The sequence below is a fragment of the Marmota flaviventris genome, chromosome 4, assembly GCF_047511675.1.
Source record: "Marmota flaviventris isolate mMarFla1 chromosome 4, mMarFla1.hap1, whole genome shotgun sequence".
Lineage (NCBI taxonomy): Eukaryota > Metazoa > Chordata > Mammalia > Rodentia > Sciuridae > Marmota > Marmota flaviventris.
This window is the reverse complement of record NC_092501.1, coordinates 1,182,126-1,209,027: the sequence shown is the minus strand read 5'-3', so window position 1 is coordinate 1,209,027 and position 26,902 is coordinate 1,182,126. Positions and strand designations below refer to the sequence as shown.

The following is a 26,902-nucleotide window of genomic DNA, read 5'->3' as shown; positions in this document are numbered from 1 at the left end:
GTAATGCCTTAACGGCGAGGTTTTGCTGCTCTGTCCTGGACTGCACAGCCATGCCTGTTCCATCTTCCTTCTGCCCTGCGCTGCTGAAGAGGCCCTGCTCTTTTAGGGGGAGAGGGCCCATTCCATGACCCTGCCCCACAGAGTGCTTGGGACACCTTGAGCAGCCATGACACTTCATGCTCCCTGGCAGGATTCATCAAAGGTTAATTAAATCCATCTCCTAAACAATGAGGGCCAATGAGCCAGTGCCCAGCCACAGTAAATCAAATGCACTCAGTCCAGCAATTGTTCATCTTGCTGCTTGAGCAGGGTCTGGGGAGCCTCCAGAATGGAGACTAGACTTGGCCCCAGAGGCTCTGGGAGCTCGGTGGGGACCTGCTCATCATTTGCAGTGGACAGAGGACTCCAGGGGTTGGATGGATCTGCCAAAGTCCCTCCCACCCTGCCTGTGAAAGAGACTCTGTGTGTGCAAAGCAAAGAGCTCTGTCCCCTGGAACCAGCAGCTTCTAGTGTTTCAAATGCAAATTAATGCAAACATGCTTGCAGAGCAGAACTGAAACGATGATACTGTAATCAAATTTGGCACTGCTTAAGCCATAATTAAAACACACTGAGATTAAACACGATCATCTTGTGCCGTCTAGGAGACCCGTGCATCATTACACTAATTAATAATGCAGTCTCCAGCTCAGGCCCGCGGGGGATTGTTCCCAGGGTATGTTTTATGCCTTGCACAGTGGCAGCTGGCAGCTGGAACGCTCAGCTGGCCATGGTGACGCATGGTGACAGTGGTACCAGGCGCACCCATCTCCATGTGGCCTGGCTGTGCCACACCTGCCGCCCATCACCTCCTGACAGTGGTGGTGACGGATGTGTTTGGGGGGTGCCTATGGCCGTTTTCAGAAACTAGTTGCCAGTTGCCTACAGGTACATGTGGAGCCAGCTGGACCTGTTAAGAGCAGGGTCCTGGGAGGATCACTGCCATCCCAGCCCTTCTGGGCAGAGCCTCCCAGCTGGGCTTTCAAAGCAGCCCCAAAGGAAGGCCCCACTTTCGCTCTGTGCCCCTGGGAGACCAGTGTGGGAGGGGATCGCTCTGTGTGCCCAATGTCACATCCACTGTGTGAGGAAGACCATGGCCAGCTACAACTGCCAGCCTGGTGGCATGAACCCTGGCGCAGACCACATGCACTCTGTGTTTTCAGGGCTGTTATCAGCCACAAAGCCAGCCACGCCCTGGTCAGGGCTCTCGTTGACCTCATGGGAGGACCCCTGGCTGCTTCTGTCCCTGCCCGTGAGCTGCCATGTGGCTGCTGCTGGAGTGCTTGCGCATGCTCACCCAGGCCTTGTGGAGCCACGTTGCTAGGCCCTCTGCACAAAGATCCAGTGGACACAGACAAGGCCCCCAGCCAGAGGCCTGGGCTCTTGTATCCATTGCAACTCCCCTCAGAGACTCAATCGGCAGGGGCAGCTGTGAGGATTGTTGCTGGCCTATGTGCGCATGCCTAGGAATGAAATGCCTTCAGGAGCAACTTCTGGGGCTCTGTGCGTCTGCCTTGGCCTCAGCCTCACCAGCGCATGGGTCTTGCCACATTGCAGCCATGGATGTCAGGAGCCTAGGACTTGGTGTGCCAGTGCAGCTGAGTTGGGGGCTGGTGGAAGGGCCCACAAGAAGCCTGCTGGGAGTGCCCTCCACAGACCTGGATGTGATCTCTGATGTGTGTGGGTCTGAACAAGTGTGGCCTGTGCTCTTGTGCCCCATCACCAGGCCTTGAGCACTTCATTCACTGGACTCCCACAGCACTCCACAGAAGTGTCCCCTTCCTCTGCGGCTGCAGCTCCCTCAGGTCACCACCGACTGGGCAGTGGGGGACAGAGTCAGGGTGCTGGGCCTCAACAGGTGTATGAGCAGACTTCTGCTCACCTTGAATGTTTGCTCAGAGAAATTGCAGTCTTTAAACTCATTAAACTTGTTTTTAAGTGGCTGACTTATTAAAGACCTGTATTTGGACTATTATTATATAGAACCTGTGATATGACATCAGTAGAATGGCCTACTGAATTATTATTATTTTTTGTAATGAGGATTGAACCAGGGACACTCTACTACTGAGCTACATCCCCAGCCCCTTTCATTTTTTATTTCAGAACAGGGTCCTGCTAAGTTGCCAACACTGGCCTAGAACTTGCCATCCTCCCACCTCAGCCATGAATTGCTGGGGTAACAGGTGTGACCACTGTGCCCATCTGTTGTCCTGAATTACAGCAGCTACTCTGAATCTTATATTCAGGAGTTTTCCTCTAGGAAGACCACTTTGCACATTTCAGTTAGCATTTCGGACAGGTAGAGTGACATTTAAAATCACATTTCATAGGAAAAGAAGATTTAAAAAAGTTGGGTGCTCCCTCTTCTCTCCCAGGACTTTGTGCAGGAGCCAGATTTGTTCACTTCCCTGTGTACACACCCTGCCTGGCCCTGGTGTGGCACGTGCATAGTTTTGAGAGTCTGTGGAGACCCTGAGGCCAGGCCTGTGCTCCTTGGTCTACCCTCTGCCTTGCCCACCTGGTCTGAGCCTGAGGACATCCTGAGGGGTCACACTATGGCCTGTTGTGGGTGAGCCCCAGCCCATGCCACTCTCTCCTCGGAAAGTGCACTGTGCCCTCCCTGGTGTGGGTATGGGTGGTACGGGCCAGACTGCTGGAGCACCGTGTCCACCCTGCCCACTGTGGGGAACCAGGGAACAGTCTTGGAAGGGGAGATGGAAGGGTCTTATGGCACGCTGCTCCCGACGAGAAGGAAGGGTACTGACACCAACAGCTCGCAGACAGTGCCCGTCATTGTACCAGTGCACCATAAGCTGGGCACAGCCCGCCCTTGTGCCCAGCACAGTGGTGTCAGGGCAGGGGGAGTTCTCTTAGCTAGCAGTGATAGTTTTCTCTGATCTTCAGGAAAGTGGAATTTTCCCGCAGTCTGGAAGTGAGGTTGCAGGAGGTGAACTAGGGTGGAGCCTGGAGCCAGTCCTAACTGAAGCAGTAGGCGGTTAGCCCCCAGGCCCCTTCCACACCAGAAAGACCACCCTGTCCCTAAAAGCCCGGGAATGGTCATCATGGGTGCCTTCTTTGTCAAGTGCCTTTCCTGGTTGTGCTGCAAGTTGGCATGCCCTGAGGACCCTGCCTATGGGCTGGCCTGTAACTTTCTGCAGTCCCTGCCTTCCTAGCTCTGCATTTCCTGCTCCCAGGGCCTCCTGTCTCTGAGTGCCCCCCAGCCCCAGGCAAAGCATGCTTGAGTTTGTATGAAAATGTGTGGGCCCTGCTGTCTGGGTGTCAAGAGTGAGGTGTCCACCAGGACTACTGGTACTATGGTGATCTTCACCTTGTCCCACTGCGAGGTCGTATGCCTGGCCCTGTGAGCCTAATTAACAGGCCAAGTATTCACCCTGATGCTGGGGGACAGAGATGCATCACCCACAGTCTGGCCACAGACTGCTTACTGCCCCCTTCCCGCTCCCTGGGCTTCAGGGTCCCCATTTGAACTGTGTGGGCATGTGTGGCCCCAGGCACGTGAGAGGCTCAAACCCTGGGGAGAGCCAACTTGGGACCTTTTCCTGCACCCTTCAGTCCTGCTGTTCCTGTGAAACCATTACTCTTGAGTGTGGAATTGCCCTTGCCAGTTTCCTGCTGGCCTCCAAGCTCTGGAAGGCTCTGATGGCCTCTCCACATCTGTGTCCCCCATGGCCTGGGATCTGGTCCCCACATCAAGTGACTTTTGTTGTTGGTGGCTGTTGATATGTGCCCCTGTTGCATGCCTGCTAACTTTTGGGGTGCAGCCTGTGCTCATCCCAAAAACAAATGTTAAGAAGCTGTTTTCTGGCATGTTCATCAAACTTTCAAATCACCAGTGACAATGCAAATTTTAAAGCCATGGGTGTCTGTCTCTGAGCTCGCAGTTAAATGACAGGTAGCCTCATTTTCTACTGCATGAGTGTGTTTAAGACTTGAGAGGATGTCTTCATGCATTAGATCAAGGAACAGGTTGTTACCTGGGACAGACAATGCTGACTTGGTGTCCGACACTCATGGGCACCCAAGGACTCAGTGTCTCTGTCAGGATTTAAGATCTGAATTCTTAAATTCACCTTGCAGTGACCTTCATTCACACCTGGAATCTTTGCTTGCTGACGCTTGGTGGGGTCAGTGGTGTTCTGAGATGCAGCTTTGGCCCTTGATTCCTGTCTGTGGGGTCAATACATCCAGGTCCCTTGGATCCAGCGGAAGCATGGGGCCTCTGTGCTCACTACGGTCTTCGGTAGTGACTCGGTGGTGCCCTTTGAGGGGGAGCAGTGCATGTGAACCTTCAGCATCCCCAGGAGGACTGTCTGAAAGCTGAAGGATGTCTGTGTTTGGTATGCCTTCTGCTTCCTGGAGACATTCGCAGGATCTGAGCCTTGCAGGGCTCTCCTTTACTCGGATTCACTGGAACCCCCTCCTGCCTCTTCTTCCCTTACTCCAGCCGCTGTCACCACCCCCCCGCCCCCCGCCCTTTTCTCCCTTCACAGCCCCTCCCTCCTCTTTACCCCTCCGCCCCTCCTCTCTTGGTGGGCACTGTTGTGCCCCAGCTGGCTCACCCGGGAGCTTCCCCCACTTTTGCTGTCCTGTAGTCTTTCCTGTTTTTCACTGAAGCCTTAGGGATTGTGGCTTTTAGGCCCTAGTATAGTAGAGTCACGAGAAGCCAACAGTGCCTGCAAATGCCTCAGACACAGCGCAGGTGTCTTCCTCCCCTCTGGAATCCAAGACGAGCCTGAGAGACTCATGATCCCCACGTGGCCTCTGCTGAGGTCCATCAGGACAGGCTGTGGCTTCCTGTGGCCCCGTCTTTAACCTGTGGAAGACCTTGTTTACAAGCATCTTGTTTCAGAGATCCTAGAACATCTGCATGTGGCTGAAGTTTGGCCTGGCAAGCCCATCTGCTCCTGTCCCCTTTGTCCCTGGGCCTTTGTCCCAATTTCATGCTATCAGAGGGTCTGGTTGTTTGCCTTGTGAACTTGTCAGAGGGATAAAAGCTCAGGAGCAGGGTCACGTTGAGAGGGATGGGCATGAAAAATTGGTAAAGTGTGTCTTTAGGCCCGCTGCTCCTTGTCTCCAGTGGGAGGGAGCACAGCCTGGGCTCTGCTCCTCCTGGTCCATCCTTTGCCTTCCTCCTTAATTCAACACCCCACGGGTGCCCCTTGAAGGCTGCAGGGTGCCAGCAGGCAGTGTGCTGGGTCAAACTTGCCTTCAAGGGCCTTCTCTGCCCTTGCTACAAGGGGAAGTGAGCAGTGATCCACGGTCACTGCAGCCTGAAGTGCTCCCTGGGAGTGGCTTCTGGATCTCCAACCTGACAGGCCCACAGAGCCTCAGTTGTCAAAGATGCCCTCCAAGTTTGGCCCCAGGGCTGCATCAGATGGGTGCCCCCGTGTGCTGGGGCCCATTGGAGCTGCCTGGTTTGAGTGGCCTTCACACAGTGACACAGGCCATGGCCGAGTGGGTTCCCAGTTCTGCCCTTACCATTGTGGCAGACTTCTCTATAAGGAGCTCAGCAGCGAGTGTTTGCAGCTGTCTTCGTGGCCTGCACAGAGCTGCCTTCTCAAGGAAGGGGGTTGTTTTGTTGTTCTCAAGTTTAAGGTTTACTTTTGACTTGCCGACTCACTTGTGGCTGCTCTGCAGATGTGTCAGAACCCATAGCCCTGGTAACCGCTGCAGCTCCTCCCGGGAAACCTAGGGGAGCTCCACTGTCAGCCAGGGCCCACAAGGGAGAGCCGGAGTCCCTCACACCCTGGGCTGTGGGCAGTGGACTTGGCGTGTGCTTCCCTGTGGATGTCCTCCTGGAGTGCTGGGCAGGCGTGGGCGTCATAGCACAGTTCCTTCGGGAGGCCCCAGTTTGCGTTTGGGTCGTTTGACTGTTAGCCGTGGACCCACAGGGAGGGAAGCAAGAGGAGGCAGCTCCTGGGGAGGTGAAGAAGTGGGCAGCGTCCGGCCCTTTGTGGGGCCAGGGTCTCTTGCGCCTTGAACAGCCTCTCGACAGCTGGCTGCTAGGTTTCATCTGCCCACTGAAGTCAGGATGGAACTTGCCCCCACCTCTTTGTGCTGCCACTGGTGAATGACAGGCCACCCAACAATGGCACTGTCAACCCCTCCCCAAGTGTTGTCCTGAGCCAGACAGTGCTGTGTGCGGTGGCCTCCAGGTCCAGACCATGTGTCCAGGAGCCCTCCCTACCAGCCTGCCTGTGCTCCCCTGGCACAGGTTTTGGAACAGGCTGTGCCAGAGCCAGTAGCTGGAAGAATCCAACGTAAGGAATCGGGTCCTTCTATGCTGCCCTTCCCAGGCTGCTCCAGGCGGCTCCAGGCGGCTCCGGGCGGCCTGTGCATGGGCCACTGCCAGGAGGTCTGCAGCAGCAGCACCTGTGGCCTGTCGGCTTTTGATCTGGGTAGTGGAGCTCCTCAGCTGCCTCCCTCCAAGAAGGTGCTGGCACTGACAGCAGCAGAGAGGCAGCCCTCCTGTCCCGTCGAGCAGTGTCTTAATGCAAAGCACGCCTCTGAGCACACATGGCCTGAGCTCTCCCAAGTGGGTACACCTGAACTCTCTGCCTCTGAGGAGCAAAGGCCACTGGCTGTGCTGGTGTCCGCCCGAGTCCCCCAGGGGTGGGACCCACATCCACTTCTCCATGGCCCACTCCATAGTTCCTGCCTCAGTCCAGAGCAGTCTTCTGCTGCTCCCTGCTTCCTTGTCCCTGCTGCAGTTAGGTGGCCTCCCTTATCTCCTTACTCTTCACTGCTGGCCCTTCCAGTCCCGGCCTCCTCTCCAGGGTCCCCCACAACCTCTCTCCCAGTGCCCAGACCACTGCCTGGTCCTGTGTGCACCTACGTGCTCTGGTCTGACCCCTGCTGTTCTTCCTCCAGCAGGGCTCACTAGCTCCCCACTCAGATACCCCACTAACTCCAGTGCAAGACTGTCCGCCTGGCTGCCCACAGGACCTGGCACTGGGCATGGAGAGGAGGCATGCGCAGCATGCACAGGTGGTGGCTGGATGCTGAGGGCAGCCGTGCCCACCCCAGCTCTAGTACTGGAAACCCAAAAGGCATGCTGATCAGTGGTGTCACCTGGGAGTCCCTGTCTGCCTGGTCCTGGGCACTGGCCTTTTGGTGGATATCAGGGGATGGCTCATCAGTGAGCCCTGTTCCCTCCAGCCCCTGCTGATGGGGCTGCTTGGCAAGCAGTGACAGGGAGAGAGGGAGCCTGCCCGTGAGGTCAGAGTTGAAGGGGAGGCCACATCTCACCAGCTGCTGGAATGTAGGCTGAGATGCTTCCTGAAATGGCCCCTGACCCCGGAGGGGGTCACACAGGTGCCCAGGAAACAGTCATAACTCTGGTCCACAACGAGCAGCTCACAGGTGAAGAATGGCTGTAGAGCGGTGGTCCTGTGACTTCACTCTGAGCTGCCTTACCTGGTTTCCATTTATGGTCGAAATCTTAAAATCTATTTTTATGTAGTTTTGCTTGTTGTGCCTTTTTTGGTTTTGTTTGTTTTTGGCACTGGTGATTTAACCTAGGGGCACTTAACTACTGAGCCACAACCCCTAGTCCCCTTTTTTTCTTTTCTTTCTTTCTTCTTCATCTGTTTTTTTTTTTTCCCCCCTTTTTTCTGTTGAGCGGAGTCTTGCTAAGTTGCTGAGGCTGGCCTTGAACTTGTCATCCTCCTCCCTCAACTTCTCGAGTTGCTGGGATTACAGGCAAGTGCCCCCACAACTGGCTGCTTGGTAGGCCCTAACCACCATAGACCAGAAATTATCCCATGGGCCTTAGGAACATGCTTCCTGAAAGGTGCATCGTGTCCTGAGCTCCCCAAGTCAGACTCTGTAAGGCCAGGAAGGATGTGTTAACTGGGCTCCTGGCAGATCCCTGGGCAGCCCTGCTCCTGAGAAGCCCCTGCTCCTTGGACACCCATGCCTCCCCTGGCAGAGGAGGTGTCCACAGCTCATGAGTGGAGTCTCGGTTCTTGTTCTGGGTTGCAGGCTGTGTCCCTGGCTCACTGCCACCCCAGGTGAACCCGTGTGTTGTGGTACTCACTGTGTCTGCCAGAGGGCACAGTCTGACTCAGGTCTTCTAAAGGGCTCTTTAATATTGGTTCAGAGGTGTGGGCAGTTGGGCTCCACAGCTCCTACCTTTCATAGATTTTTGGACTTCTTGGGGCAGCATTTCTGACAACACTGGTGTGGACATTGAGGGTCAGATTTAGTTCCTGGGATGAGTCAAGCTGGGCCACTGCACACGTGTGCACAGGGCATCTGACCTCTGGGACACTTTGTGCATGTCAGATGGGCTGTAAGAGTGCGATGCCTGCAGAGAAGGCAGCCTTCTCCCACTGTCATTAGTGCCCTGGGCCTGAAGACCTGGGTGCAGGAAGCATCCTTTGATGGTTGTGCAAACAAGAAGAAACCAAGAATCTCACGGCCTACAGATAGGTGGGCACCTTGGTGCGTAGCATTCCAGGAAATTCAGGGGAAACTGTCCTTCAAGTGCCAGCGAAGCTCTGTGCAGGCTCTTCCAGACCCTTTTAGGCAGCTAAGAATAATTCAGTGAATCTTAGATGGCCTTTAAAAAATAGCATTTGGGGGTATTTTTCCTCCTTTCAAAAGAGCAAAATCCCTTCTGTAGTAGTTGAGCCGGAAAGGCCGTCCAGGCGGTGTTCTGCATGAGTGGTCACGACTCTGGGTTGAAAGGCAAAGGGGAAGGCCCAGCCCCTGATCATTTCTTTAAAACCTGTGAATGAGGTGGCTCCATGGGAGAGGGTGCAGGAGAAAGGGGTGGGGGCGCCAGCGCTTTGCATGGCCAGGGGACCATCAGATGTTTGGCCTTTGGGAGCTGCCTGAAGTGGTAGGATAAAGCAGTTTTTTAAAAGGTTTCTAGCAGATGCCTTCAGGAGACAGAGCCATGAATTTCCTGGACCCGGTCCTGCCTGGCCACAATGGCAGTCTGCAGCCCAGAGCCTTCCCCATTCACGCAGGGGCTTAAGCCACTTAAGCGCATTAGCATCTGGATGGGGCTAGGACCTCCATAGGACACAGGGCTAGCAGGGTGGCCAAACTGCCTGGGTTGTTTGGGTGCTAGTCCTAATCCTCCCTCTTCAGGGGCAGCCAGACTGATTTCTGACACAGGAGTCCAAAAGCCACTCTGGCTGGGGCTTGGCCCAGATAGCTGATCTGTGCCCTGAATGCCAATGGCGTGCCCTGGAGTGTGCTTTGGGAGTGGTGACCCAGGTTATGCGCATCCCTCCACACCTGCAGGAGCCTGTCACTGCTGCAGGGCGCCTGCCTGGGTAGGAGGCTGGTCGTCCCGCAGTGGTGGACTTTCACAGTGGTCTTTCCTTAAAGTAAAAATTCTGTATTCTCTCTTTTAAAAGAAGGCTTGTGAGGTGTAATTTACATGCAAACTCCAACCCGGGACAGACTGCTATTCCACACACCCTCGCCAGCCCCAGGCAGTGCTGCCCTGTGCTGCCTGATTTAGTAGCTCTAGCATTTTGTGAGAGTGCCCTCTTGCCCTATCCCCATGACCAGGGGTGTGGGGCCTCACTCCTCTCAGACATCTTGCAATGCTGGCCCCCCCAGGTCCTGCACATCCCTTCAAGTGGTCCTGGTTGGCCCTTGTGGTGTGGGCAGGGGCTCTGCCCGGCTAGTGCTCCTCTGCCTGGGGTCTCCAGCTTTGTCTTGCGTTTGAGGAGTGGGAGAATGACCTCCATGGTCTTCCTGAGTTTAAGATAAGAACTTTCTGGAAAGGCTTGAATTTAATTGTTAGCCAGTTGGATGGCCTGCACTCGCCTGCCCAGACCCTGCCTTATGTACAGAGCTGCAGCCGCAGCCACCGCCACCGCGCACCCTCTGAGTGAGGAGCAACCGGGGAGGTTATCAGAGCAGGCGCGAGGAAAGTGGCCAGGGAACCCTGATTGTGACCTGAGTTCCCTGGTGTCTTTCTGCAGACCCTATGCACCAAGGCCACCATGCAGACTGTCCGGGCCGCTGACACCAATGAGGTTGTGAAGCTGATATTCCGGGAGTCAGACAATGACCGGAAGGTGAGTGTCCCCCAGCCAGGCCTGCCTGGCGAGGAGCCTCTGCAGGCGCCCTGAGTGCTAAGGCCGCTCTGTCCTGGCAGGTGGTGCTGCAGCTGGAGAAGAAGCTTTTCGACTACTTCAACCAGGAGGTCTTCCGGGATGACAATGGCACTGCGGTGAGCTGTTTCCCGACCCTGGACTCCTCTCATGTGACTTCTGCGTCCTTGGTGGGGCCCCACCAGGGCTGCTGCTTACACAGGACCATCTAGGCCTCAGCTTCCCAGGGGTTCAGGCCATCCTGGCTGGGGACGGCCTGTAGGCGCATGCAGCACCTGGGCTAGGCTGGGCTCCCCAGGCCTTGTGCATGTTCACGGGCAGCATGAAGCTCACTCGGCCCATCACTTGAAACCCCTCCAGGGAAGAGGCAAGGTCCTGGGTGTCTTGGTGGACTCAGCACTTCCTGTACGTAGTGATGGGTGTGTATGCATATATGGATGTGCACGTGAATGTGTGAGCATGTGTGTGTGTGAGTAGGTGTGTGCATGTGTGTGCATGACCACGTGTGTAAGTGGATGTCTGTGATACTGGGAACTTTCAGCTTGGTCAGTGAAGAGGGGGTTCCTGGCAGAGACACTGGCTGCAAGAGTCTGCCCTCAGTCCCAAGCCCTGCCCTCCCTCCAAGAGCTCTGCACAGCTGGTGCTGAGAGGTGCCTACATCTTCCTCTTGTCACTTTTCATCATGGAACAGTTTTGTCTTCTTTTTAATGTATTGGCTGTACAGTGCCTGCTGGATGCCTGTTGTGTGCTCGTAGCTGTGTTCTGGTAAATGGGGGACAGTGCTGGGGGAGGGCTGCACTTGTGCATGTGCCAGTTTCTGTGGCGTAGACTTCCTCTGTGGGCGAGTTCAGGCTGCAGAGTAACAGCCACATCTAGCAGCAGCTCCTGAGATTCCTGAAACGTGAAGACTTGGTCCTGGAAGGTGGAGGAGCCACTGTGGCCCCTGTGGGGCTGCAGTGGGAGGGGGTTTCTGCTTTCAGGCAGCTGCCAGTGGTGGCAAATTAGTGAGAGGAGGTGGAAGTGAGTGGGCAGGCCCAGGGCAGACCGTGGCCTTGCAGATTGGGCGCTGTGAGCTGTTCACACTCATGGGCTTGTCCTGGACCAGCTCTCCGTCTCTGTGTACCTCTCATGAAGTGTGGGAGTATTCACAGGTCAGTGTGTACAGAGTGCTTACAGGAGACCAGGGCACATCTGCATACCCTATAAAGGGAGCTCTCCAGAGGTCCAGCAGATTCCACCCACCCCATGTTCCTGGAATGGTTCAAAACCAGTTGTCCTGCTGAGTGTGGTGGCACACACCTATTACCTCAGCAACTCAAGAGGTGCAGGCAGGAGGATCACAAGTTCAAGGCTAGCTTCAACAACCTAGAGAGGCCCTGAGCAATTTAGCAAGACCCTGTGTCAATCCCAGCACTGAAGACGAAACACACAAAAATGAGTGACCCAGGACTGCATCCTTTGCCTTGCCTGCTCAGCCCCCGGCCCCTCTCCTGCCTCATTGCTTGGGAGGTAACATCTGGCACTGGCCACGCACCCAGCCCCGTCCACAACTTTCCCACTGCTCAGTGCCACCGGTCCTCCTCCTGGCTTGCCACCTCTCTCCTGCTGGAGGATCTGCCCGCTCATGCCCCACTGCTGCTGGTTGGTCACATCAGGACTTTGCATCCTTTGTGTAAGCAAGCCTGTTGGCCTCAGAAGCCAGAATGCTGGTGTCACTGGCCTGACTTCTGCTTGTCTGCAGGAGGAGTCCCTGTGCTTTCTCCCCACTGTCCACTTCTGCCAGCAGCCTCTGACAGAGCACTTCCCTGCACCCCTCCTCCCTGGGCCGCTGGGACCTAGTAGGTTGACTCTCCCCGGTGCTGTTGGTGCCCTTCTGCAGACCTAGAGCTCAGTGCAGTTTCCCCCAGAGGGGCAGCTCTGCTAGGGCAGTGGCTGTCATCCAGTCCACCTGAGCAGGGTGGCATCCCAGCTCACTTCAGTAGAGGCAAGGGGTGAGCCTATGTGGAGATTGAATGCCCAAGGAGATGTGGGGACTGCATGTCCATCTCAACTTGGAGAAGGCCAGATGGAGTACTGTGGGCCTCCTGTGGAGCAGGCCCCTCAGAGTCAGGGGAGTAAGATCACCGAGGGCCCTGTGCAGGGCAAGAAATGAGTAGAGGAGCCCTCAGGGGGTGTGGGTGTCTGCAGGGCCAGAACATTGCAGAGGGAGCAATGACCCTGGTGAGGAGGCTGCACCAGCCAAGAGAGAAGTACCGCCTGGCTTTGGGTGTGCTGTGAATGGAGGCGTGCGCTTTCTGGAAGCAGAAGGGAGTGTCGGCACAGTGCCAAGGGCGTTTAGAGCAGTCATGAAGATGGACATTCTACTGTAAATGAAGTTCACGTTTACTGTATGACTTTGTTTTTAAGAAAAGCAAGTATTTTGAAGTTTCAGGAGAACTTTTGAATTGATTCTAATTGAAGAAAATGCCACTGAGTCGAAGTGGAGACTGGGATCCCGGAGGCCTGTGTACCTGTCTGCAGTGAGCGAGGCTGGGCATGCAGGCCCCTGGAACCCCAAGCCCTATGCCTGCCCAGGCAGGGCTGTGTCATTTTCAAAGAGCCAGGCATGAACGGGACCTGGGGTGCGCCTCACCCATCCTCCTGTTCAGACCAACACGCGGCCTTCAGAAGTGTCTTGCAGATCCTGGCTAACACTGGTGCCCAGGCTCTTGCCCAAGTTCTACAGTGCTCAGAGGAATCACCCACCGCCAGTCACGCCCAGCATCTGGAGAGTCGTGCCCGCAGCCCTGGAGGGGACAAGATAAACGGCCTAACAAGCGTTGGAGATCATCTCATCTTCATGGTCTGGCTAAACACGCCGCGCTGCGAGCACTAAAAACAAACTACGTCCGCAGGATGGATGTGCCTGCGCCGGACGCAGCCCCCAAAATCCATCGCATCCTTCATCAACCACCGGTCTTGTACCCATCTGACAGAAATTTAATTCAAGCTGGCTCCTGAAAATAATTATTGTATTTTAAGAGTAGTAATCATTGGCCGGGACATGATTGAATGTGTCCATGCCTATTGACTTTTTCTATGATTTATAGCTTTGTTTAGTCGATATTCCCATCGAAATTGTATAATTAATTATAAGTGTGGCTGTCAGGGCCGCAGGATGGAGTGCCCTGGTGAGGATTTGGAGAGATTAAATTTTCCTTGGCTGTCCCAGGGCAGGGCTTGGGAATTTCCGAAGCACTTGGCCTGTTGGATGGAGATGTTTTCTGTGTGTTTAGCAGCCGCTGCGCTCCGAGGGCATTGATTTTCCGGGCTCTTTTTTCTTTATCAGCACAGTGTCTCTGCGGCAACGGTGGAATCCGTGCAGCTGGGCGGCTCCTGACAGATACGTGGGGCTAGCAGCCGCTTTGTCACTGTCCACACGCGGGTGCTGCTTTCACGTCCTAATCAAGAAGAGTGTTTACGGTACACGTGAAATTGGTTATCATGTTTGTGAAAAATCTCAAAGAGATACAAGTCATCAGTTCAGCAGGAGTGCAGGGTAATTTCCCGTCAGAAACGGCTGGCACCTGATGCTTTATGCCGGTGGCAGCTGTAGCTTTAGTCCACCTCATCCCATGTGGGTGTGTGGGCCCAGAACCTTGGGCTGTCTCCATACTAGTCAAGCAGGGACCCCAGTGGGGACCCAGGTGGGGACACTGGGCCCACCTGCACCCACCCTCCACACAATGCAGTTATGCCCTGGTCTGTATGGCTGTCACCACTAGATATAAAGGTCCAGGAAGCCAGAGGTCATGTCTGGTTTGCTCATGGCCAGCAGGCACTCAGAGGGCACAGTGGTACGAATTCAGGACATGTCTGTGTCAAGAGAAGGCTGCGAGTCCATCTGGGTGACTTAGGGGTGGTATCTCCCCCCAGGTTTTCTTTCAGCATGAGGACAATGTAGGTATGGTGACAGAGTGGGCATGTCAGCCTGCAGGGCAGAGGAAAGGGTCCCAGCCCTCCCCTCCTAGGGTCTCATACCATCTAAGTAGCTAAAGATCCAGATTCATTCCAAACCATGTTTGTCTGCTTTTCTTTTTACATGGAAACATGGTAGAATAGTGGCCTCAGTGTGCTGGGTAATACTTAGGGCCACCACTCCAGGCAGAGCGGCCACTGGTGAATCCCACGAAGTCCAGACAGGACAAGCTGGACTGTTTGCTCCCCCCATGGCTGGTGCCCCAGGCAGTCTGAGCCCCTCCTTCCTGCTCCCCGACTCACCCTGACCGTGAGGCTGTGCATACTGGAGCGTGTGAGGATGTCTGCACTAGTAGCCGCTCTTCATGTGCATGTTCCAGTGCAGCTGTGTAGGGCATGCAGGTGATGCCCACATGGGTGTCCCCAGGCAGAGGCCAGAGAGAGGCTCTGCCACTCCAGGAGCAGGCCCTGGCACACAGGAGCCCACAGGGAGTCTACACAGCTCTGTAGTCTCATGCTGTGGAGTCTTGGGTGGGTGACAGTGAAAGCTACCCCCCATAGGTTCAGGTACACATGTGCCCATGTGAACATTGATGTGAAGTCACTTCACCCTTGCACGTGTCCCCAGAGCTGGTTATGAGGACCTCCAAACCGTGATCATGTCTACATATGGTGGTCTGATGCAGAATGCAGAGCAAAGATGGTGAATGTAGTCAGTCTAGCTTGTACTTCCTTAGCCTAATCAGATATTTAGAAGCAAAACAAATGTGTATATGTATGCATGTGTGTGTGAATATCTGCATGTGTATCTGTGCCACGTGTGCATGAGTATGTGTATGCACATGTCTATATATACATGACACATGTTTTGCTCATGTGTATCCTTGTGTGTGTGCTCGTGTGTGTCCTTGTGTGTTGCACATGTGTATAGATGCATGTCTGTTGATGTTTACAGAACCCTGAGCCAACATGTTGTAAGGCGTGACTTTGGGGAACTGGGCCGGGCTGATCCTGGGGTGCTGGCTGGGTGGCTAGGGCTGGGTGGGCACTCCACTAGCCCTGCCCCAGTGTCTTCCTCCTGTGTTTCGTGGGCAGGTGCGGATGAAAGCTGAGATGTGTCTGCAGTTGGGGCTGGGCCGCCGAATGCCGCCTTGTCATGAGGCCTGCCTACTGTGTTGAGTCAGGGTGTGCTTCTCCTGAGTTGGAGGTTTTGGGTCCTGATCTTCCTGGCCCTGCTCAGACCCTTCCTCACATGTCCCTTAACGTGCCATCCTGTATCAACAACATGCCCACAGGAGACCCAAATGCTGGAGCTGTAGTACCTGCTCAGAGACCCCACCCTATGGACCCTGGCTGCTGGAGGCAGGGACGCCCCACCCCTGAGCAGCAGCATCACCTTGCAGAGAAACATCACTTTTTCTTCAGAGCCGCATGAGCTTGTGCTGGCCCAAGCTCCACCTCTGTGCACTCCTCTATGTGTTCCTGGTCCGTGCGTACCTGCTGCTTCTCGGGGTTGTCTCTAACATAGAGTGAAGGCAGCCCAGGCCCAACGCCCCTGAGGGCTGGACTCCATGCCATCTCCTCTGTGGACCACACAGGTCCCTGGCCGGCACTGCAAACCAGTGTGCCAGGGACTCTAGGGACACAGATAGGCCAGAGGAGCCAGAGCTGGGAGGGGATATGCCACGCTCCCTCCATGGAACAAGGCTCCTTCTTGGGAACAGAGCTCTCCAGATGCTCTACGCAGAACTGTGGGCCCACCATTGAGCAAAGGCTCACTCAAGGCCATCTCTGCTCACACAGGTGTGGCAAAGCCCCAGCTGCAAATCTCTGGAGATGCTGCAGGAGGCTCAACAGGTGGCCCATAGCACCCTGTGACCCTGAAGGTCCCAGCTGGGCTGGCTTTGCTCACAGGGGCAGTGGCAGGTTTCCTTGGAGGTGGCTTTTGGTCTGCATGCTGTCAGCCTCCTCATGAGGCCTGAGCCTTTCTCTCCTACAGCTGCTTCCCAGAGGCCTGCAGTGGAGAATACTGACTGCCCACTAGCCCACCCCACCCCCCTACCGCAACCCTTGCTGACATCTTGAATGGCTCCCCCCAGGGTTTTCTTGCAGAGAACTTGGAGAGAGCTGGGGGGCTGCCTGGCCTGCACTAATCTCTGGAGTATAGCATCTGAGGTTCCAGAGGTTTCCTTCAAAGCCCAAGAAAAAGGAGAATTAAGAGTTCATTACAACTCCTCATAAGAGGTGAAACTCTGAAGTGTGCGTTTGAGAGCACCTTGCTGGCTGTGTCCTCTCAGTGAGCGGAGTTTCTTGGAGGGCAGGCCCTCATTCACAACAGTTGAAAATCTCAAAGGCAGAACCCGCAAAGATGAGCCCACGGTCCCAGAATGCAGAGCCCAGGAAGCACCCCACTGACCACACCCCACTGTGGTCAGGAGGTACAGCTACAGCCAGGTGGACCGGTGAGAAGTTTGAGCAGTCAGATGACAGACGACGGTCATGTGGTAGTGTTCTCTTCTATCATACGTTCTGTAAAATTTTTTAAAACATTAAAGAATCAGAAACCTAAGTACCCATCATGAAAAAAAGAACCAGCAGACCAGAAAACAGTGTCTAGGACATCGACAAGAAGCTACAGCCCCCAAGATGAGCCCAGGGCGGAGGGCACAGCAGAGGGGAGGACTTAGGACCTGGACGCTGCATGGTGAGCAGCAGAGACACGGGAAGAGGGCCCAGTTCTCATCCAGCAGGACATCATGTGGCTGTTTTCCAGAACTCTTCCAAGTCATATGCCTTCAGGAAGCACAGTAAATCCTGAGCAAGAGCCATGAAAACTTCCCACGTAAGAATGAAGTCAGGCACTAAGTGTAAGGGGGGCTCTACAGGAGGTGAAGGAAGCACCAGGCCTCCTGGACGCAGCAGGCAGGGGCTCCAGAGCAGCGTTGTGGCTCAGCGCCAGCCGCCAGCTCTCCCTTCAGTGGTGCCGACCGGCTCCACGCATTTCCCCCAGGACTGAGAGAGGGCAAGAGGAAGAGGACAGGACAGTCCCGTGGCATGGAGGCACACCAGGCAGGGCAAGTGAGCAGGCATGTGCAGTGATGGCATTCTTCAAGTATCCTGTCCAAGGAGTCGTCACTCCCGTCCCAACCGGCTGGGGGTCTCACAAGTTTGGCTGCATTCCTGAAAATCTCTGCAGTAAACGTAGGGGCAGAGAGGAGCCCAGAGCCCCACCTGTACTTTCCTCTCCAACAGCCAGTGTGTTGGCCAGGCATATCCATTGGCCATGACCCTTTCTGAGTCCCAGCCCTTTTCAAGGGCTCCCACCTTGGCCTTTTGGAAAAGGTGGCTCTGCTCTCAGGTTGGCAGGTGGCTGTGGAGCAAGCACATCTGCCCCTCTCATTGATCACAGGGACCAAGACCACCATGTCCGCAGCAGGCCAAAGCCAGCAGCCTCTTGGAATCCCATCCTCACCCAGCCCTGTGGCTGCTGCTGCAGTGCTAAGTGGAATGAGGGGCTTCCCCTGCAGCAGCCGGGCCCGGGCCCGGGCCACAGCCCCTGGTGTGTGATGGGGATCTCGGCTGTTTCTGTTTCTGGCTGCCAGTGAGGCCAGGCCAACCCTGCTGACCTGCGACGGTGATGCTGCAGCAAGCAGGCAGGGGGCTGGCGCCCGGGGGAGGCGGCAGCCTGGCACACGGGTAATCACTGTGTACATGAGGCTGCTAATTGCACGTTCAGAGATGATGGATGAGGTGGCAGGAGGGAGGACACGGTATGGTTTCTGAGAGAGCCCCGTCACGATGCCATGGTCCCACACAGCTGTGGGGTGGGACGTGATTAATGAACAGTGTCCCAGAGGGTGAGCACAGTGACCACCAGAGATGTGACTGGTGGGAACCTGTTCCTTTGGGGGCAGATGCCCCCCCCCAGTGTTTGTTTCTGAAGCACCCTGAGAAAACAGAGCATTTTGTTGCCTCCTTTGTACAAAGAAATGAACACTTCTCTCCAGGCTGCTGCTAGAGTCTCTCTGGTGTGCAAACTTGGGGCCATTCTTCCAATCCACTCCACACAGAGTTGACGTTGCTGGCTCTACAAGTTACTTCAGGCATTGGGTGCGGTGGGAGCCATGTCCTTTTCTGTGAGAAAGTGTGGCACGCTCTGGAGAGGACTGCCCAGGCCCAGCCCAGGGAGGGAGTGCTTGCCAGGGTGGCCTGCAAGGGTCTCTGGCCAATAGAGCTGGGCAGCCTGAGCACTATGGGCAGCAGAGGCAGCTGGACAGCAAGCCAAGAGGACTCCTGTGGGTCTTGCTGGCCGTGTGACCTGGCTGCCCTGGGTAGGGCAGGTGTCACTCTGAATGCTTGAGCCGGGTGAGTTTTTAGAAGTCACAGATATCCCAGCCGCACGCTAACTACCATGCTTCAGTGAAGAAAACCCAAGTGACTTTATTCTCTTCTTTGTCTTTTCTTTAGCTCTTGGAATTTGACAAAGAGTTGTCTGTCTTTAAGGACAGACTGTATGAACTGGACATCTCATTCCCCCCCAGGTAAGGACACTGCACCTACGGAATGGGCCCGGTCACCTTTTCACCTTCCACAGGTTCATCTGTGTGAACTGCACCTTTCCCAGCCTTTCTGTGGCCTGAAGAAAGAAATGAGCTGGGAATGATAAAGAACTGTCCTATCTTCATTTTTAAAAAACATTTCCTAGTATGCAAACTAAAGCCATGTTGTACGTGCATACCCAGGACTCACAGGGTGGTGTGTGCTGTGTCTGTCTGGAACCTCAGGACCGTCACAGTGCAGCAGCTGGGGATCTCTGGGTCTGTGTGTCTTTCAGGCAGGTGCCTTTCTCTGTGTTCTACTCTGACGTTTTTGAATCTACAACACTAACCAGTTTCCCCACACCAGCACAAGGACTCAGGGCTGTGGTGTGAAGAGAGGAATGAGTGACAGAAAGTGGCTTACGAGGTGGCCAGCTCTGCAGCTCTTGCATGGGCCTCAGCACACCAGGTGTTCCCGAGGAGGGCACTCCCTGCCCATGGAGCCTCTCCTGCAGGATGCCCCTGTGGAAGCAGCATGCACAAAGGTGGTGGCTGAGGTCAGGTGCCCATCACAGTGCAGCCTGCTTTCTCCTTTCTCAGGTCCAAGTTGAAGCGCTCAGGACTAAGTGAGAAGTGCCTAGGTGTGAGGAGGCTTCCTAGTGCACTTGGGGACCACACCTGCCTGGCACCTGTTCCATGCCCACTGGTTTACATGAGGCCAGCGGTCAGCTCTGAACCCTTGCCTCAGAATGAGCAGTTGCATGTTTCCATGTGCCTGACAGCAGGCAGCCTTTTACCCTGTCTACCCCCACCTCTGTGCCAGCTGTCAAGGGTTGGGTCTGTACAGGCTTGAAGGGGCCTCTGGCTTGCACAGGGCTCAAGACTCTTGTGGCTCCTGGGTCATGGGCTGTGGTTAGCTGCACCCCTATACTGGGGGGTGGGGGTGTTGCTGGTGAGAGGGCTAGGTACCCAGATCAGTGGGTGGAGACACAGGGACTGTGGGCCCCATTAGGCATCAGGTCATCTGGTCAGTGCCCAGGCCAAGGCCTCAACACGTGTGTATATGTGGCCTGCAGCCACAGGCCCATGGAGGGGCCTCACAGGTGCTGGCTGAGCATGCCTAGTCTCATGCTCTGAACCCACAGCACTGGCTCTGGATCACAGTTAGGCGTGCAGTGAAAAGTCTTAAAGTCTTTCCAGACATGTACTGAATCTAAAATGCACTCAGGATTGCTCCTGGTCTTGTGCTGAGTGTTGCCAGTCAGATACCATGAACATCCCTCGTTCTCTGAACAGCGGAACTCTAGACATCAGGGCTTCTCTGGGCTGGCTGGGAGCAGGGAGGCTTGGGGACCACAGCAGGCTAGGGATACCACCCTGAGGAGCACAGGCCCAAGTTATCACCTGGGCACCAGAATTGCAGAGCAGGACCTGGCTAGACTGGGAGTCTAAAGGGCCTCCTGGTCAGTGCCTGAGTGGGCAAGGGAGATCGATCCCCTGGCCCACACAGCAGCAAAGGACCTACTGTTCACCCCTGGGCAGGAGAGGTTCCAGGGCTCACAGGTTTGGTGACCCCTTGCCATGCTGGTGTGCTCTAGAACTCTGAGCAGCATGCTGTCAGGAAGGGGCTGTGTGGTGGCCTCTGGAGACTACAGGCACTGGCCTCCCAAGATCATGGCTAGAGCCCAGGCCTGCTGAGCACCAAGGCCAGGCTGGCAAGATGCAGGGACCAGCAGCTCTCACCCAGCTTATCTGGGCCCTGCATTCCCTGGACTAGGGCAGGAAGGGCAGCCATAGGTTTTATGTACTTTTATTTAATTTTTTTTTATTTTGTAGATGGACAGTATACCTTTATTTTATTTATTTATTTTTATGTGGTGCTGAAATTGAACCCAGTGCGTCACACAGGCTAGGCAAGTGCTCTTGCTCTGCCACTAAGCTACAACCCCAGCACCAGCAGTAGGTTTTAAGAGGGAGACTTTCGCAACAAGAGGACAAGATTTGGAGCTGGGGACAAGCTCAATTGGTAGAGTGCTTGCCTCACACGCGCAAGGCCCTGGGTCCAATCCCCAGCACAAAAAAAAAAAAAATGGGAAAGAGGACAAGACTTGAGAGCTACCTTGTTCACAGGGATGCTGGGGTGGGCTGTGTGCAGACAGCCGTGCCCCAGCCAGTGCCTGTGGGGTGTGAGCAGGTAGGATGGTAGGAGGTACGTCAGGGTTCTCTCAGTAGCAGAACCAGGAGAATGTAGATGGAGTGGTTAGATTGGCTCAGGGTTGGAGGCTGGAGAGCCCCGTGAGGCTGTCTGCATGCTGCAGAGCTGGGAAACCAGCAGCTGCTCCGCCAGAGAAGCTGGAGCCTCCAAACAGGAGGGACAGTGGTGACGCAGCCGAGGCGGAGGGCCTGGGAGCTCTCTGGAGAGTCTCTGGAGTGAGCCCAGGTCCAGGTGCTGAAGCCGCTGAGTCTGAGGTCCGTGGTGGCAGCAGCCCCGAGACGCACCTGCTGGAGGAGAGTGGAGCTGGCACGCCCTTCCTCCTGCCCTCCACGCAGGCTCCAGCCCACAGGATGGTGCTGCCCACACTCAGGGTGTCTGTCCTGGCTCCGTTCACCACCCACACTCCAGTCATCTCTGGAACACTCACGGGCACACCCAGATGTTTCAAAAAGCAATGACATTGGCAGTCATGTTTGACCATCACAAAGGGTAGCCCCCAAAGGTGTCTGTGTCCTTATTCCTGATCTGGATTGTTTTCCTGAGTTGCCAGAGGGACTTTGTAGAGGTGATTAAGAAGAGTGTCCTTAAAAGAGGGATAGTAGCTCAGATCACCCGGTGGGCCCAGTCTAGTAATGTGAGCCCTCAGAAGCAAGAGTTCTGGCTGGAGGCCGAGATGGCAGGAAGCAAGCCAGGTTCACAGTCAGGAGGTGACTGAGTCTCTGTCGGCTTGGAAGAGGCAGACAGCCTTGAACTGAGGCACCAGCTTCAGGGCCAGCGAGGAGAGGGCACCCATCTGCCAGCACCCTTCAGGGACTGGAGCTGACCCCGGCCCTTGGATAAAGCCAGGCTGATACCTTGGCTGATACCTTTGAGACACTGAGCTGAGCCCACCCAAACTTCCCACCCAGGAAGACTGAGAAGGCCATTTGTCGTGCCTGTGTTCTGCATGTGCAGACTGTTGGAAGGCAGTGCAGGAGCCGAGTGGAGGGTCTGGAGCCCCACGCTAGCTGTGGCTGTGAGCTGTGCCCTTGTCGTCAGACCTGAGGCTCCCCAGCAAGTGCAGCTCACCTGTCTTCCGGGGTCATGGTAGTCCTCTCAGCAACACCAGAGTCTGCAGCCCCCTCACTCCCATCTGGTGGTATGTGCTTTGCCCTGCAGCCAGGATCCTGCTGTGCCTGGCCACCTGCCCATGTTGCCCTCCTGCAGGATTAAGGACCACGGCCTTCAGTGAATAGACCCCTTTCTCCCCTACAGCTTGAATGGATTGCCCCATAGTCTGCTCGTCTTCTTTCCTTCCTAGCCTTCTGGCTTCATGGGGCACCCACTGCCCAGAAGCAGGCATGTGCCCTCACCCAGCTTCCTGCCCTACAGTCCTGCACGCCTCGGGGAGTGCACGTGAGCACATGTTGCCTGCTGAGCACACAGGACGGGCCAGCACGTGTTGGCTCATTGGCTTAGTTACAAATGTTTTCCTTTAACCTGGAAATAGCACTGAGGTGTGCTGAGGCAGTGGGGTTAGGGAGAGAATGCTCCAGACTAAACCATTGACTTTCAAATGCCAGGGTCCAGTTCATAGTCAGAAATACCTTGACCTCTCTGCTCAGTTACAGCACGCACCTGTGTGTGGGTCTCAACCAGAGGCTCCTGAGGGTGTCCCTGCCACCCAGGACACATCCAGTGTTCCCCCATTGCCAAGGGTACATCTGATGGTCCTTCTTCACCCAGGATGCACCTGACATCTCCCCACTTCCCAGGATACACCCACTGGCCCTTCTCCCATTGGTTCTACTGTGTTTTAAAACTCTGTGATCACTGAGTAGCATTCATGGGCCCCTGATGGGTGCCATGTCGGGTCTGGGGAACCGTTTTTAGACTGGGGAAGTGGCTTGAGCAAAAGGGAGAGCTGGGAAGACCAAGGCAGTGGTTAGAGGTGCTGCTTTGTGCTCCATCCTACTCAGACATATCTCACGGCTGGCTTGCAGGTCAGTGGAACCCACACTTGGCACGTACCAGGACCCAACACAAATAAATAAGTGAGGACAGATGTGTTCTCAGATGACAGTAATGCTAGCTAGAGCATGGTCAACTTGTGCAGGGAACCCCAGCACACCCAAATGTGCATGAGCAGCATGCATGTGCTCAGGAATAAGAATTCATGCAGATAAGTGTAGATGTGGTATGAATGTGATGTGTGCAGAGAATTGTGCAGATGGCTGTGCTATGTGCACATGTTAGCATGTGCTCATGTGTGTGCAGCACGTGGGTTTGCATGTGTGTGTCAGTGTTTTCACACATGCAAGATGTGTATGAGTGTGTGTATGTGGTTTTGAGTGTGTATACTTTGAGTGTCCATGTGTACATGTGTGTGTACATGTGCACACAGATCAGTCATATGCATGTGTGTGCTCATAGGCCTTTGTAGGCATGTGCATGTATGCTAGGTGTTGGAAATTGCATGGGTGTGTTCATGAGTATGCATGAATGTGTGTGTATAATTGTGTGCATGTACAAGTGCAGGGCTTAGGCACACAGGATATGCATTCTGTGATTGTACACACGTAAGTAGGCTTGTGTGCCCATGCATGCTTGTGCATGCATGCTTGTTGATGCGTTCATGGGTGCATGTACATGAGTGAGCATGGGTGGCCGTGTGTACATTTGCGTATGGTTGCCATACAAAGCAGTCTTGCTGCTGGAGGTGGTTGAGGACTTCAGCCTGCACATACAGGATTTATTCTACTTGGAGTAGAGGGTAGAAGTCCGCCAAGATGCTGGCCTGGGAGAGCTGAGGGTGTAGACTTTCCCATAGCCTGGTCTGCCTGTTGCTTGCCACAAGGTGAGCATTGTAATATGCAGGGACAGTTTCTGGGTGAGTTGGGAGGAGCCTTTCTGGGAGGCATGGTGGTTGAGGTACCCTGTCCTCTTCATGAGCTCCTTCCTGCCCTGTGCTGCTGCTGGTGTCTCCTCACCAAGTGCACCCACACCAGTCTGCAGAAGGGCAGCAGTAGCTTGATTGCTATGCAAGGTGGGGCACTGTGGAAAGCCCCAGGATCACCTCAGGGCTGTACTGCAGGTGGAGGCCTGGGCCCACAACTTGGGTCTGAGGTCTGCTGCTAGACATGTGGCTACCTGGGATGCCCCAGAGACCCTGTCGAGCAATTCTCCCAGTTCCAGGATACCCAGGGGTAGAGTGAGTCCACAGTACCTGCAAGCAGCTGGCCACACTGCTCCTGGATAAGACACGTGCCATCCCAGAGCTGGTCCTTCCATCTTAATATCAGGACGTGTTTGGGCCCAGTCATGCTGTGCGCCTTCCCAGTACCTTCTGGAAGGCTGTGAGGACTCTTAACTTGGGGCTTGCCCCTGATAAGAGGCAGTGTCTGCCTTGGCCCATGAGCAGCAGCAATGGGATGGCAGTGCCCAGAGGCTGGCCTCTGTCTGGCAGGTATGCCAGGCCAGCAGACCTCAGGGAACCCTGCAGGCTCTTCTTTTGCATGCAATTCTGGATTTTCAGAACCTTTCCAGAATCTATCTGGTTTTGCTCTTTCATTCAAGTGAGCAAGTTGCAAACTCCTTGATCAGCTGGGTGTGTCTCGTGTGGCCTCTTCCCCCTGCTGTCCGGTCCCTCTGTTTTGTGGGAAGGACCTCCTCCCTGGTCAGCAGGAACTCCACGATTGAGCCTAGCACCTGGTGGCCCCTGAAGATGCGTCCCCAGTGCACTCTATAGCAGATGGTCTTTGTGATGGTGGTGACAGGGCTCCTTCAGCAAGGGCCCTTGTGGCTGTTCCACTGTCCCCATGGGCTAGTGGGTCTGCATTCCTAAGGGACTGAGCCTCACCAACCACTTAACTTAGAAGGTGTTCGTGACCAGGTACTGCGAAGCCCTCCACCTTCACTATTTCCCACTGAAGCCTGGTGTCCTGGCACTTTTTCTTAGATGACCACAGGCCTGATGGCTGCAGGCAGCTGGCCCAATCCAGGCTGCTGCTGCCTCTACCAGAAGGAACCTTCTGGAGCCCTCACCTGCCCTTGAGATGCCTGCCCTTGAGATGCCCCGGTGCAGGTCTCTGTGCCCTGTTTTTACATGGCTGTAAGTGCCTGCCTTGGGGACTACTGTGCCCTGGCACACCAGCCCTGCCCTCACCAGTGTGCATGGAAGCAGCTGCACTGGTGAAGGACGCACCCCAGGGCCAGCTGGTTGATGCCGGCAGAGGCAGGACCCTTGCACATGTTCTTTGCTGGGTCCCAGGACAGACCGAGGGGTCCTGTGTCCCCAGCAGGCCTAGATGCTCGCACTTGCAAGCCCAGATCCAGCATGTTTCCACTTGTGAGTTGTGTAAGGGGTCTTTGTGTTGGTTGATGACTCATTTTCAGCTCTGCTGATGTGAACACTGCCTGTGTTAAAGATGAGGTGTCTGCCATAGTTCTTGCTTTGGCAAATAGCAAAGAGTAGCCAAGTATTTGTAGGTGTCCTTAGAAGGTAGAGCAATGGATCTTATCATGTATTAAACAGAAAAACCACGTCCCACTGAAATAAAAGTTTGAGATGAGACTTGATTCTCCACTTCTGTTGGTGGTGGGTCTGTGTAAGCTGAAGGATGTTTCCATCCTAGTCTAGAGTGCTGAGGAACAGGTGTCTCTACCAGGCTGGGCTGAGCTGCCTCGGCAAAATAGGTTGGTGCTGGCTGGCCATGCCTCAGGTCCACGCTGGCATGGCGGGCTGTGTACCACCATGACCCATGATCTCTCACTGCCTGCTTCCAGCTCCTGGGCCACCACTCTGTGACAAGTGCTGGGCTGCACCGTCAGCAGATGGCCCTGATCACTGCTTGGGGAGAGCTGCAATTCTGTGGGCCTGGATCCCTACACTCTTCAAAGTGTCAAGGACCCCAAGGAGTTTTTGTATCTGCTGATAGTTTCCATAAATTTTAAATATTTAATTATTCATTTTAAAATAACAATAATAAACTCTTAGGTTTCTATAAACATATTTTTATAACTTTTAATAAAATGTAATTATTTTCCAAACAAAAGGAGAAGATGAGAAGGGTGGTGGTAGTTCAGATTCAGTCTGTAGTCTGACTGGAAGGCGACCAGCGGGGCAGAGCTGGCTTCCCACAGCACAGAGCTGGAACAGAAAGGAGCGTCCTAACCCTCCCAAGCTGTGGCTGTTCTCTGCTCTCTAACTGAGAAACGGATTGCCTAGAACCTTACTGTGCCCAAGCCACCCAGGTGCCCTGGCTCTGTTGAGGGGAGCCTCTGCCCATGGGAGGGCCCTGTGGAAGTAAGTGCTGGCCCAGCGGGCAAGTGATGGATGTCCACATGGCTCCCTGGCAGAGCCCAGGGCACCTTCTTCAGGAGGGACACCGAGTCTCATCAGAAGAGTCTTCAGGAAGGGATGCTGTCCAACTCATGGGCAGATACATTTTCCAAAGTTCTAGATTTTTCTCAAAAGCTTGAGTTTTGTCATTGGCAGCAAATGCTGTCAGTGCTTCTGAGAGGCAGGCTCACCTCATCTTGTCCTTTCTCAAGAGGATGGCTGCCAGTCGCCCATCTGAGGAGCCCCACTCGTCTGCCAGTCTGCAGGAGCAGCTGCAGAGGTGGGAGCTCAGGGAGAGCAGGCCTTGGTAGAGCTGGCTCTGGGTGCTCGTGGGCCTGCTGGCTGCCCCGCTCAGCCCAGCACTCTGCATTGTGGCCTAGGCCTCTCCGTGCAGTAGCCACACTGGGAAGCAGCCAGTTGTCTTGGCCATGCTGTGAGGCTTGCTAACCTCTTTGCCTTCTGAGCCCTGGAAGGTCCCCGAGATCCCCAGAGACCCACATGCCAAACGCCAATAACAGCCCCAAATGAAGCAAGCGAAAAGCACCCAGTGCACGTGTGCTGGGCGCTGAAGCAGAGGCCTGGCAGCAGGACAGCGCCGTGTCAGCCGCACAGACGGGGCCCAGCAGCCCTGTGTGCCCTTCCCGGCCAGCCGGAGCCCAGGGCTGGCGTGCATTGGACACCCCTTGCACAAGCACAGCTTGTCTCACAATTCCACACTTGAGCAGGCCGT

At 55.0% G+C, this 26,902-nt stretch overlaps 1 protein-coding gene across 2 annotated transcripts in view; it reads left to right on the top strand.

Moving 5' to 3' along the window:
* The window catches only part of Inpp5a (inositol polyphosphate-5-phosphatase A), a 179,962-nt gene that overhangs the window by 144,464 nt on the left and 8,596 nt on the right, over positions 1-26,902 (top strand). For both annotated transcript variants that reach the window (XM_027929917.2, XM_027929918.2), the window contains exons 10-12: positions 10,011-10,106; positions 10,187-10,261; positions 18,567-18,640. In XM_027929917.2, the coding sequence (XP_027785718.1) occupies positions 10,011-10,106; positions 10,187-10,261; positions 18,567-18,640 (245 nt within the window). The remainder of the gene's footprint in view (positions 1-10,010; positions 10,107-10,186; positions 10,262-18,566; positions 18,641-26,902) is intronic.